We start from the raw sequence: 13,688 nt of genomic DNA on the forward strand, positions 1-13,688 counted from the left end.
CGCGAGCAAGTGTGAAATAATGCCACATGGATATGCTGGATGAAAGGTGATGGAGGTGGTTGAGGGATCTTCCACATGGGGTCTATATAGAAAGTACCCTCCATGGGTATGTGTACACTGCAAGTCAAAACCGTCAGCTGGCCCGTGCCAGCTGACTCGGGCTAATGGGCTTTTTATTTGAGGTGTAGGTGTTCAGACTCAGACTGGAGCCTGGGCTCTAGGATGGGAGGGAGGGTCCCAGAAACCAGGCTGCAGCATGAGCTCAAACATCCACACCACAGTTAAACAGCCCCGCTAGGGTGACCAGATGTCCCGATTTTATAGGGACAGTCCCGATGTTTGGGTCTTTTTCTTATATAGGCTCCTATTACCCCCCACCCCCGTCCCGATTTTTCACACTTGCTGTCTGGTCACCCTAAGCCCCGCAAGCCTGAGCCAGCTACAGGTGTTTAACTGCAGTGTAGATATACCCCACGCTATTAATACTGGTCAGGCATAATGGCCTTAGAAGACTGTGACATTCTGCAAATTAAAGGCGTGCCAAGATATACGATCACAATAGGCAGACTTCTCATCCTTCTAGTACTGTACTAAGCAGATGATGCTTTTCAGGGCCACAACCAAGCAACGCACTTTCAGTGGGACTATCTGCAGGTGCTTAAGTGCTTTGATGGATTGGGGGCCCCATTACTCAATTGGGTTGTCAGTTTTCGTTAGACATATTCCTTGAGGTTTCATCACATGATAATCTTTAATTAAAGATCAATCTTTAATTCTTGGAGACTCCAGGACAATCCTGGAAGGTTGGCAACCCTCACTCAGCACTTTTCAGGATGGACCCTAGTTTGCTATCTAGAGTTCTTTAAAAATGAAATCTTGGGGCCTGATTCTCCCCTGCTTTGCCCCTTGTGTAGATATTTACCTGTGCAAAGTGGGTGCAAACACTGCCATCTGGAGAACTATGATCTTGTAGCATTTTTTGCCCACTTTGCACAGTGGTGAACATCTACACAAGGGGTAAAAGAGGAGAGAACCTGGCCCTAGCTATCTGACTTTCTAAATTCCAGGCATTGCAGAAGAAAAGCAGCTATGGACACATACTGTATAAGGACCATGGATGCATAAGCTACTACCTGGAAACGGATACAAGCATACACCTTTGCTAATTTTAGCAGAATGGGAGTAAATCTGAGTCAAAAAAACGGATTCCCCCATCACAAAAATTTGCATAAAAAACTCCAAACACCTATTTTTTATTAACCACAATTTTAGACAAAGTTTTGTTAACCAGCTCTAGCAAGCAGTAAGGGACAGTGGTCCCGTCCACCGATCACAATTCTTTCAGCTAGTCTCGGAGATGAAGCATTTCTGTTTATTGCATGCTAAACACTATACTATTGTACAAACCATGTTCTTTTGGCTGAAGATGCCTCAAGCACATATGAGTTTTATGACCTTATTTGGAGAACGTTCTCCTGCAGGCATTGCTGTCTGATGCTATAATGTTTGATTCAAATAGTTCAGTGATTTGGCCTGTGCATGTAACCCATTTTTTTTTTTTTTTGTCTATGCTTAGTTCATTAGCAAACCTTGATTGTGTTTAGTAACTTTGTGGTAACCCCCCGTCAAAAGATTTATTTACCACTGAACTCTACTACCATTAATCATCTGCTTTAAATAGATAATTAATTGTGAACAAGTAAAAAGAAATCCATTACCGATTTCCTTTCCTGTTTCAGCTCTTGCACAAAGCGTGTTAACTCTGCAGTGATCTGAAAAGTCATGTTCTCTGAAATGACTTCATGCTGGCCGGCATAGTCATTCATTTCATTCAAGGTGGCTAGGAAGGATTTGCATGATGTGTACCTGCAAAGGACAAAAAATACACAATGCTTTTAGTCCATTTGTTTTCAGGAGCATACACTCCAAATGGAACTTGCATTCTTCCCAGCATTCAGTATTACTGCACAAGATGGGATCTTAGCACAAGTTCATTAACAGGAGTTTACTGAAAGGGAGCCTCATGCCATGCATTGGCAGTTCTGAGAACATAACCATGACATAATAATAGTTTTACAGTGGCCTCTTATAAATACCAAAAGCATTTGGGCTTTACCAATCTAAAAACCATTCAGAAAATATCTTCTGGCTTCACTAACCATTAGGGCCCTGATCCTGCTGTTTGCTGCACTCGGGCGTAGCAGCACACCTATCTCAGTGAATTGCAGGACTGGGGCCTAAATTATTAACATTTGCCTAATGCGCTACATATATACTAGTAAATGAAAGGAAAAAATACTTTCTAAGCATTATTTAGATGTGGATCAATCAGAGTTTATCTAAAACCCCTTCAAGATGATGATCACTTTTTGCAAGGTGTTTGTCCTCAATACTTTGTGAGGTATTTCCCCCATCCCTGTATCTCTTTAGCAGCTTCTAGTGATTGCCACAACGTTTATTTTCCATGGGTGACAGAATCTATAACACTGCATTCCATGTATTATTAAAAAAGGAAAAAAAATAAGCTTCCGTGCATATGGTTAATTTCAGGAAGGCCAATGGTACAATCTGCATGCACAGAACTGAGCCGGCAGAGCAGTATTTAATGCTCCCAGGACAGGCTGGAGTGCTGACCAATTGGAAGAGAGAGCAACTAAGGAGAGTTGCACTTCTAGATATAGAATTATCCTATTAGCGTTAGATGCTTGTTGCAGCTTCCCGTGCTAGGAGCCCATAAATGATAGCAGTACTTAAAGGGACAAAGGTAACGGAAAGGGGTAGGAATAAAGGTGAGAGTAAAAGAGGGGGATGTGGGAAGTAAGTGAAGAGAGGCAACAGTGAGAGAGAGAGAGAGAGAGAGAGAGAGAGAGAGAGAGAGAGAAACGTAATGGGGAGCAAAAAAAAAAAAAAAAAAAAAGACTGAAAGAGAGGTAGCTACGCAAGGGGGAAAAAAACAGCAAGGGAGAGAGACCAAAAAGGTGTCCTTATTGAAATCAGCTACATTTATCATTCCTAGTCAAGCAACATTGCATCCAGAAAAGCGGATTGCAGAAGCAGTAGGGGAGGGTCACAGCCCTGACTTATAGTTAGAAAACAACCATCAAACCAAATAATGACACATTCTCAGCTAGTGTAAATTGCTCTAGCAGCTGTTTTACGGCAGCTGAGGATCTGACCCAAAATCTAGATAAATCTAATTATATAAACTATTGAGTCCTCAACTGTACTCGCTGAAGTCAATTGAAACATTCCCCTTGGCTTCAATGGATGCAGACGCCAGTCTATTTTCAGCTTCCAGTGGAGAAGATCTAGTCCCTCATTTATACACTCCTGTACACTTTGAATCTTTAAAAACTTGTGTGTAACTATAAGAATCTGCAGTTAACTAACTTTGAAAATGCTGGGTGCACTGATATAAGTCAAGAAGTGTGACGTTTAGGTCTGACAGCTTGTCCTTTGGGAGATTCCCATTCTAGGATGCTCAGCTTGAAGAATTACTCTTGATCCAATCAATGTCAGAGAGATCCTTTAGAACATGTATGTGTTCTATCATCATTTGCATACATTTCCTCAATGTCAGCCATTGGAGGAGCCGTTTGGAAGCAGCACTCCCTATCTGGCCAGCACCATTCTAGCTGTCCCTGCCACTAGAGATGGTGTCTGAGTCAAGTGGGGACAGTTGAGGCAACACCGCAATCTCCAGCAGCACCGAGCTCTGCCCCAGGAGATGGGGAATCCAACTGAGGAAATCCTCCTCCTTTCACCCTATTCCCCATGAACTGCCCATTCCTCCATTGATGTCATAACTTTACTCTTCATCCATTTAATAAAATGGACTGGACAACATAACTGGAGTCTGCATTTTCAAAGCTCTGCACTAACATTCCGGGACTGATTCTTCCACTGAAACCAATGGGAGTTTAGCCATTGACTTCAAAGGAACCAAGATTAAGCCTCAGTTAATAAGGCTGGGATTTTCCAAGGGTCCTAAAAGAAATTAGGCACCCAGTTTCCACTGATGTTCAATGGGAGTTGGGTACTTAAGGACCAAATTTAAACCCCTTTGAGCTTTACTATTAAGTCATAATTAGCAGGTAGGCCTTTTGTACAGCTATGTCTACATTTACAGAGGCGTGTAGAGTACACACACTGCATGCCCAGCTAGCATGGGTATAAATAGCAGTGTAGACAGTGAGGCACTGCTTAGACAAGTAGAGTACAGATGTGCCAGAACCTTAAGTTATATACCCTAATCAGCTCAATATATGTCCAAGCAGTGCCTCCCCCATCTACAATGCTATTTTTAGCAGTGTAGTGTCCAGCTGCCTCCCCACCTCAGTGAAAGACCCCTGGCTGAGGGGAGGCAGTGGGGAAAGGCTCTGGCCGAGGGGAGGCAGTGGGGAAAGGCTCTGGCAGCTCCACCCTGCTGGTGACTTTCCCCAAGCCTCCTCACTGCCCGGGAGCCTTTCACTGCCAGGTGTAGCTACACATCACAGTGGGGACGCAGCCTGCTTTTCACTGTGACATGTAGCTACACAGATCCTACCACTGGCTGCAAGTGTAGACAAGGCCTATTTATAGGACTTCTATATTCTTTTACCACACTTGCTGCTCGATAATTTACTCCCCTCTCTCCACCCACCAAGACACATCCCCACCCATAGGGTTGATAATGAACATACTTGTATTCTTCCTCTTCTTTGGAGTTCTTTTTGGGTTGATATTTCTTTGAAAGGTTCCTGAAATTAAAAACAAATAAATAAGTTGTATCTTAAAATTACCAGATAGTCTCCACATCCTCCCACACTCTCATCATCCCAGCATTTAGTTGTAATGATTTGATACATTATTATTATTAATGTATTTATTATTTGTATTGCAGTAGTGCCCAAAGGCCAGCCCCCAGTTGTGCTAGGCACCTCACAAACATGTAACAAAGACAGTTCCTGCCCTGAAGATTTTGCAATCTAAGTGTAAGATTATATACAACCAGTAGATACATCTCTCTCTCTACTCAATGCTTTTTGTTAGCCTAATGTGCAATCACACTAGCAAATCCATGGCCACCACGGCTGTAACTACGCTGCACATCCTGGTGGCAATGGTGACTGAACTCAGATTGTCCTGCTCCATAAGCACATGCCTTGTTTACTTGAGCAAAAGAACCTCCTGCAGCTATTCGCGGTATTAGACCTATGACACGCAGTTGAGCTGTTCTGATTCTATCCAGGAGAGAGCAGCAGTACATATACACACCAACCAGCCCATTACAGTATGATTTGCTATACCAGACATCACCAGAGGTCCATTAAGTCTAGTAATCCGCCTCAGGCTGTGGCCTCTGCTTAATGCATAGACGGAAGGTGAAAAAACACTGGCCAGCTGTTGGATGCTGCACAGATGGAGTAAGGGGGAATTCCTTCTTAACCGTTGTGGTGATCATCTGATGCAGTGAGAAACAGGAAATCTGATTACCCCATTTTATCACATATAATTCTACACGTTATTATTGGTCATCAAATTATCCATTCTCTTGTAAAATCCTACTATGTTATTTGACTGCTTGTGTCTGGGACAGAGAAGCCAAAGATAACGGGCTTCGGCAGCTCTCTCCTAGAAACCAGGCACTACAAATCCCTAGCCAATGGCAAATCTAGAGTTTAACATACTGTATGCCAGCCATTCACTCAGTGGAGCTCATCAGTGCTGACAGCTTCGGAGTTATAACATTCTCCTTTCCACAGGGATATTTGTCCCCGACTCTCAGTCTGGCACAGCTCACAGAGTTTCTTTTGAAAATGCAGACTAGATAGGATGATAAATAAACCTGCCATGGTGATTTTCTCAGGGCTTCAATGCAGAACGGTAGGCAATGTATTGAAATCAAACAAAGTTCGGTTTATACAGGAACCTGCCATTTCATATTGTCACACATCAGTTTCATAACGCTAAGCAATCATGGTTCCCATAATAAACACCTCTCTATTCCTCACTTTCAGTGGTACTTATTTCCTTATTTGCTAACTGTCTGCATTTCCCATTTCCTCTTTTGCAAAGACAACTTTATCATTTACCCTAAGCAAACATCTTCCATCAAACTGTTTTTACTTCCCCATTTTCTTTTTTTCCTTTACACTTTAACTTAAGGGTACAGTGGAGATGCAGCCAAGGAAACCAGTCAAAACCTATTCAACGTCTGTAAATTTAAACTTTTCAAAATAAGAGGGGGGAAAAAAACACCAAAAAGCTCCCCCAGGAAGAAAAGCGCAGAGCGAGATTTTATCATCCATACCCAAAAGGTCACTTGATGAAGGATACTAAGGGCTTGTCTACACTTACCGGGGGATTGACGCGTGGCGATTGATGCATTGGCAGTCGATTTAGCGGGTCTCCCGCTAAATCGACTGCAGATTGCTCTCCCGTCGACTCCTGTACTCCACCTGAACGAGAAGCGCAAGGGGAGTCGACAGGAGAGTGTCTCCCATCAACATAGCGTACTGTGAACCCCGCGGTAAGTAGATCTAAGTACGTCGACTTCAGCTACATTATTCATGCAGCTGAAGTTGTGTGACTTAGATTGATCTCCCCCTGTAGTGTAGACAAGGCCTAGGAGTGCCCAGAGTACAGTACCAAAACTGGATGAGACATTTCTATTATTATTATTAAACAGAAAATAGACTAACTCTTACACAATGGGCCAAACTCTGGGCCATGACATCATCATCATTTTAGGCAGAAATCCCTACTGACTTCAATGGTAAGTTCTTGAAACCTGATGGTGTGATAAGGCCCCTTGACTTCAGTAGGTTTGCACTGGTAAAACTGAAAGCAGAATTTGGTCCACGGTATCTAAGTTCTCTTATCTGTCCTGTAACTCTTACATGAACACAGCTTCTATCAAAGTCAGCATAGCAAATTCTGCTCTCACATACATCCTGTCAACCCACTAAAGACACTGGGGTTATTGAATAAACGAGAGAAGAGTTTGGCCCAGAGTACTCTGTGTCTGCAAGAACAGCAGGTCTGGGCTAAACGTTAATTTTTGCCCATATCCCCATTCTTTATTTCCTTGCAGCTCCCTTCAGACAGAGATCATATCAGCAGTTGCCTCTCTACAGCTGATTTCAAAGGGCTGCTCCTTGGATGGATGAATGGATGGATGGCTAGTCCAGGTCCTCTTTTCCCTTGGGGACTTAATGTATCACATGTGTGACACTGCCTGAATTCCAGTGAAGGTAACAGTTGTGCCAGAGTAAAAACTGTATCAGGACCTCAGGTGGTGTTCACGCTCTATACTGTGGCCTGCTCTTCTTTAAACCATACTTCCCCACATAACTTCCCTACCAAATTTTCCTCTCCAAGGTTCCACATCTGACTCACACATACCTTTCACCTTGTCACTGACAGCAAGATACTGTAGATATATTTATGGCATTGTGTCATTAACGGACACAAATTCAGGAAACATTAAGGTCCGTTTACTAACAGCGACTTCCAGGGGCGGCTCCAGGCACCAGCGCAGCAAGTGCGTGCCTGGGGCGGCAAGCTGCGGGGGGCGGCCTGATGGTCGCTGTGAAGGCAGCAGGCAGGCGGCGTGCCTGCAGGAGGTCCGCCAGTCCCGCGGCTTCGGCGGCAATTCGGTGGCGGGGACGCCGATGGCGCAGCACCGGCAGACCTCCCGCAGGCATGCCACCGAATCCGCATGACCGGCGGACCGCCCGAAGGCACGCCACCGAAAGCCACCTGGCCTGCCATGCTTGGGGCAGAAAAAAACAGAGCCGCCCCTGGCAACTTCCATACCAGGGGTCGGCAACCTTTCAGAAGTGGTGTGCCGAGTCTTCATTTATTCACTCTAATTTAAGATTTTGCATGCCAGTAATACATTTTAACGGTTTTAGGTGGTCTCTTTCTATAAGTCTATAATAAATAACTAAACTATTGTTGTACGTAAAGTAAATAAGGTTTTAAAAATGTTTAAGAAGCTTCATTTAAAATTAAATTAAAATGCAGAGCCCCCCGGACCGGTGGCCAGGACCTGGGCAGTGAGAGTGCCACTGAAAATCAGCTTGCGTGCCGAAGGAGGCACGCATGCCATCGGTTGCCTACCCCTGTTCTATACCTTAATGATAAAACACATCAACAGCAAATATAGGTGAAAAGATTACTGATCTGTCTATGGCAGATTTTCTAAAGAAGGCCTGTCCTGAATTCAGGAATAATTGCAGAGGAGGAGTCATAGGGTGAATATCCTTCACAGCGCTAGTTAGTATTATGACATTTAATAATGTCACATGCAATGTTCAAGTGTCCCCATGGGAAAAGGGGTGAGAGCAAGAGAGGCATCATGACCTAGTAAGTGAGCATAGACAATTCCTATGCTGGAGTACCCAGACTTTCCATATTCTAATCCCAGCTCCACCACTGGAGCTCATCGCTATGGGGCCACGGACAATTCTGTTAACTTCCCTCTGCCTGCCCCAACTGTAAAATGGGCATAATAATATTTCCAGCTTCATATGGTTGTTCTGTGTTAATGGCTGTAAAATGGCATACAAGTGGTATTGGCCAAGTCTTTGCCTTTGGGGCTAGAGGTGCTGCATTCATTGTGCCAGCCAGAATTCCTCCTGAGGACTCCCAGAGTGCATGCACTGGGACAGTAGCTCCCCCACACTTTCAAAAAGTGCAGCCTGCTCCCTGCCAGCCAGCTCCACCTGCCAGGGGAGTGGTGAACCTGCCCTCATTCCACCTCTTCCCATCCCTTTTGACCACCTAACATACATGGAGCACTAGGAGGGAGTATGGACTGTGCACCCACATGCGGTTCTGGCCACACCCTGCACAAGGATGCAAAATGACAGATGGAGAATCTTCTTACGTTCCCCACCACTGGCACAAACACACTGAGGCCAACCAGAATCCACCTCATTATTAGCATCTCTATTCCCTCCTATGCCTCTTCCAAATACAGGATGTTGTAAACCAGCAAACTCCGCCCTTGTTAGCCTACACATTAAACATGGGAGTTTAAACCAAAGCATATTACTGCTGCAGGAATTCGGGAGGCAGTTATGCATGTCCAAGGTACATCCTGTGGGGAATGCCTGCTCTCTTGTTTCTCAGTATGGCTTAATTTCTTCATTCATGGGGCAACAAATGAGGGGGAATAAGAAAAATGCACACAAAAGACTAAATACTCTAAGAAGACATTTTCACCAAAGAAAAAGTGCACCATCTCCTAGCATTTCAAACACCACGTTGCCTAATTAATCCTGACGTGTCCAGTTGTCATCCCTGTGTGAGCCTCTAACTGTGCAGAGTCACCTTAAAGCTGTATGAAAAGCACCAAGCCGAGCACATTTTCACATGCAAAGGATTAGGTGGTGTATGACAAGGATTAGCAGTTGGATTAAACAAACATGTTTCATTATTTATCACATATTGTGTCAGCTGGTTTTTTGTTTGTTTTGTTTTACTAAGAAAAAACTAAAAGTTGACCAGCCCTGCTGAAATCAATGGGATTATTCACGTTTAAAGTTAGGCATCTGCTTCAACGTAGTGCTGGATCAGGGCCAAGAGTGTTCAGTACTTTGCATGACAAACCCCTATAGTATTTGCACTATAGAAATTCATTTTGCAGTAGGGTGCAAAGCTTTCCTCGACTTGGTAGTACCAATTACATCTCTACCCCGATATAACGCAACCCAATATAACACAAATTCGGATATAACGCGGTAGAGCAGTGCTCTGGGGCGGCGGGGCTGCGCACTTTGGCGGATCAAACCAAGTTCGATATAAAGCAGTTTCACCTATAACGTGGTAAGATTTTTTGGCTCCCAAGGACAGCGTTATATCAGGGTAGAGGCATAATTCTCAAATGTTCATGGTGTTTGAAATGCTCTTTCATACCTATTTTTCTTAGGGCTATCTATACATCTTTGCAGGAAACTAAGCTAGCATCCATGGTTTCGGAGAACCTTGGCCCTTTGATACTCTGAGCTTGTCCTCTATTAAATAAAATCAGACTGGGGGCGGGGTGTGTGTGTGATACCCTTTGAACTTCCAGATCAAACCACTAAACATGTCAAGACCCAAATAAGGGTAAAAACACAGTTCAAGAACTACTGATGTTGGATCAATTTATTTTAGCATTTTTTTCTAAAGTCTTGGTTTAATGATTCAGTATTTAGGATATAAATAGCTTGTAATCATATGAGTAAGAGAACCATCAGTTTGAGCAAGACGTGAATTTAGGTCTAAAATCAGGAACAGTTAGAAGTAAATCACAGAGTGAAATTCTCCTCTGTGCAGAGCACTTATGAATCACTTAAGTGGGACTTAAACAACGCATAGACCTTGTGCTGTTCATTTGTATTCCTGGGTGACAACCCCCGATAGAATCTGCATCAAGGCTAGACAGCTATGTGTGGATGGCCCATCAAGGACACTCAGCTCTCACAATGGGGCATTGAAGAAATGCATCCAGTCCAGATGGCTCTTCCTGAAGATGCTTCAGACAATGAGGGGCCAATGGCCACCCCCTGTGAGTCAGCAAACCATGTAAGGACATAGGATATGCTCATGTCACCCTGGACTCCATCCTGGGCCAGTAACTTTCCACAAACAGCGGCTGTGGACTTTGTTTGGGACAGTGAACTTCCACGCATGTAGGGTTGCCAGGTGTATGGTTTTTTACAGGAACGCCCGGTCAAAAATGGACCCTGCTGACTGAGCCATTAAAAGTCCGGTCGGCGGCGCTGTGGGACTAAGGCAGGCTAGTCCCTACCTGTCCTGGTACCACGCTGCGCCCCGGAAGCGGCCAGCAGGTCCGGCTCCTGGGGGGGGGGGGGTGGAGGGAGATCACAGGACTCCGCGCGCTACCCCTGCCCCGAGCACCGGTGCCGCACTCCCATTGACCGGGAACCGCGGCCAATGGGATCTGGAGAGGGGGGCGATGCCTGCAGGTGAGAGCAGCGCGTGGAACCTCCTGGCCCCTCCACCTAGGAGCTGGACCTGCTGGCCGCTTCCAGGGTGCAGCGTGGTGCGAGGACAGGCAGGGAGCCTGCCTTAGTCCTGCTGAGCCGCTGACTGGGAGCCACCTGAGGTAAGCCCCAACCCCCTGCCCCAGCCCTGAGCCCCCCCCAAAACCCAGAGCCCCTTCCTGCAGGCCAAACCCCTCATCCCCAGCCCCAGCCCAGAGCACGTACCCCCTCCTGAATCCCAATCCCCTGCCTCAATCCCTCGGCTCCACCCCCAGCCTGGAGCCCCTCCTGCACTCCAAACCCCTCATCCCTGGACCCACCCCAGAGCCCACATCCCCAGCCCAGAGCCCTCTCCCCTTCCCGCACCCCAACGCCCTTCCCCAGCCCAGAGTCCCCTCCAACACCCTGAACCCCTCATTTCTGGCCCCACCCTGGAGCCTGCATCCCCAGTTAGAGCCCTCACCCCCTCCTGCACCCCAACCCCCTGCCCCAGCCCAGTGAAAGTGAGTGAGGGTGGGGGAACGTGAGCCACCAAGGGAGGGGGAATGCAGTGAGTGGGGGGCTGGGCCTCGGGAAAGGGGCAGGGCTAGTGTGTTCGGTTTTGTGTGATTAGAAAGCTGGCAACCCTACATGCACATGGCAGAGGATATAAAAAGGCACCTGAGACATCTCCACTTTGTCTTCATTTCCTGCTTCATTTCTCTGGACTGAATTTCTAACAAGGAAGCTTTGAATAAGGACTGATAACCCCCAATCTGTTTGGGTGATTCCACAAACTTTTGCAAGTTAGCAGTTTATTCCATTACTGCTGTGATGCTGATCTAAGAACAAAGAAAATCATTTGTATGTTATATATGATCCTTTAACCATTCAAGGACTCTCCTCTTCTTTCTTTTTTTAATTATTATTAAACCGTTAGTTTTAGTTAGTAAAGGATTGGCATCAGCATAATTATTGGGTAAGAGTTGGCTAAGAGGCTGATCCCTTGGGATTGGAAGGACACTGTATCTGATTAAATTGGTTTTCAGTAACCATTCATCATCAAGTCCAGTGGCTCTGTGGTGAGCCAAGGGATGGAATGCCTAAGAATATGGCATTTTTGTTTTCTTGTTAACCAATGTGGTGATACAGAAGTTCACTTTTGTTACTGGCTTGGTATACTCTAATGATAGAATAACCACCAGTTTGGGGTGAGTCTGCCCTATTTCTCGGCAGTCTTTCCTGAATTTGGCTCTCTCAGCAGTGTCATTTAAAATTTAAATTATTTTAAAAATATAAATACAGGTTTATTTTAAAAAATAAACTTATTTAAAACTAAATTTCAAGTTATGACAACCCATGTTAAGGCCTAAACTTATTATATCAAAATTGTTTAAATTAAATTTAAAAAACAAAAACATTAAGCAGTACATATTTACTGTGAAGTTTTAAAGAAAGTCAAACCACTGAACTTGTGGAAGTCACTGGCTAAGTATCTGGGACCAGAGTTTGCTGAAGTGTTAAACCAGCCTTTGACAGCAGTAACTTCTTCTGCAGGTGCAGAGTGAATATTTTCTTCATTTCAATTTATTCAACTAGTTCATTCAAAGTTATGAAACCTTCTGAGAGTTGAAAAAGCAGGGAAGCTTGTTTTCCTCTTTCAATCTATGAAGAAAAGCTAAGTGTGAGAGGATGAGATCCATCAGTTTTAAAATGCTGAAGGACATTGTGACTAGAAACAATCAGTTCAATTCACTAGCTACAGATAATACTTCCTTTGTTTAATGTCAGTTTTCAATGCAAAACATTTTTGATAAACTTTTTTTTCTTATGTATCCAGCACATTTAAAGTAGTTTTAATATAATTTAAAAAAATTAAAATGGTGCATTTGTGCATTTTTAATTCATTTGAATTTCCATTCAAATGCAGCTTGACACAAAATCACAGGTATAACAGTTTTAATGGTTACCAATCAATGAGAATCAGTCTTTCTTTAGGAAAATAATTGAACAATATAAATGCAATACAATTAAGAACTGGTTATTTAAATTGCTTTGATTTAAATCAGTTTATCCTAGGGGAAACAGTACATTCTTCTTCAGCAGTCAGTAAGTACATGACAGGCTTTATCCAGACACCAGCTCATTATACGATTACAGGCCCTTGTATATGGCAAGTCACATAGATATGAAAGGTCATTTTCTCTCAAGCACAGCTATTTAGCAAAACCACCACAAACCTCCCAAGCTTTGTATGGGTATTATGCCTTGGTATTAGAGATAGGCCAGAACCTCATACTTGAATCCCTTTGAATTTTGGGGAGTAGGGAAGAGTTTGGATCTAAATCTCTAGGTTCACTGCAGATTGTAAAGAGGTAGGATCTTATTTTCTGGTTCCAGTTCAGATACATCCACTTATTCACTTAGGAGGGCTGATCTCATGAGATTTTGACCAATAAACTGGAAGTTCTCCTGAGATTTTTCTGAGTTCCACCATTCAAACAGCATTCACAATTTTGCTGCCCTTTTAGGCTTAAACTTCCCCTGGACTGCTAATGAGATTTTCAAGCAATTGAATTCAAATCAATGCCTTGATTCAGCCTCAAGGCTGAACTCTCACCACACCGTACACCCTTTCCTCAGCTTCTCTCTACTTACTATCATGTACAAAGTTCCATGAACAGCCTTGCACTCAGACCACAAACCACGAGTAAACTAGGGATACTACTT

At 44.2% G+C, this 13,688-nt stretch overlaps 1 protein-coding gene across 24 annotated transcripts in view; it reads right to left on the minus strand.

Moving 5' to 3' along the window:
* Positions 1-13,688, minus strand: part of FNBP1 (formin binding protein 1) — a 159,916-nt gene that overhangs the window by 86,920 nt on the left and 59,308 nt on the right. For 23 of the 24 annotated variants that reach the window (XM_065572563.1, XM_065572556.1, XM_065572559.1 and 20 more), the window contains 2 exons: positions 4,683-4,739; positions 1,719-1,866 (listed from right to left, as the gene is read on the minus strand). In XM_065572563.1, the coding sequence (XP_065428635.1) occupies positions 1,719-1,826 (108 nt within the window). In that variant the 5' untranslated portion in view covers positions 1,827-1,866; positions 4,683-4,739. Of the gene's footprint in view, positions 1-1,718; positions 1,867-4,682; positions 4,740-11,639; positions 11,801-12,430; positions 12,562-13,688 lie in introns of those variants that run through there. The other variant, XM_065572557.1, reaches the window with a different exon arrangement.

Source organism: Chrysemys picta, chromosome 18, assembly GCF_011386835.1.
Source record: "Chrysemys picta bellii isolate R12L10 chromosome 18, ASM1138683v2, whole genome shotgun sequence".
NCBI lineage: Eukaryota > Metazoa > Chordata > Testudines > Emydidae > Chrysemys > Chrysemys picta.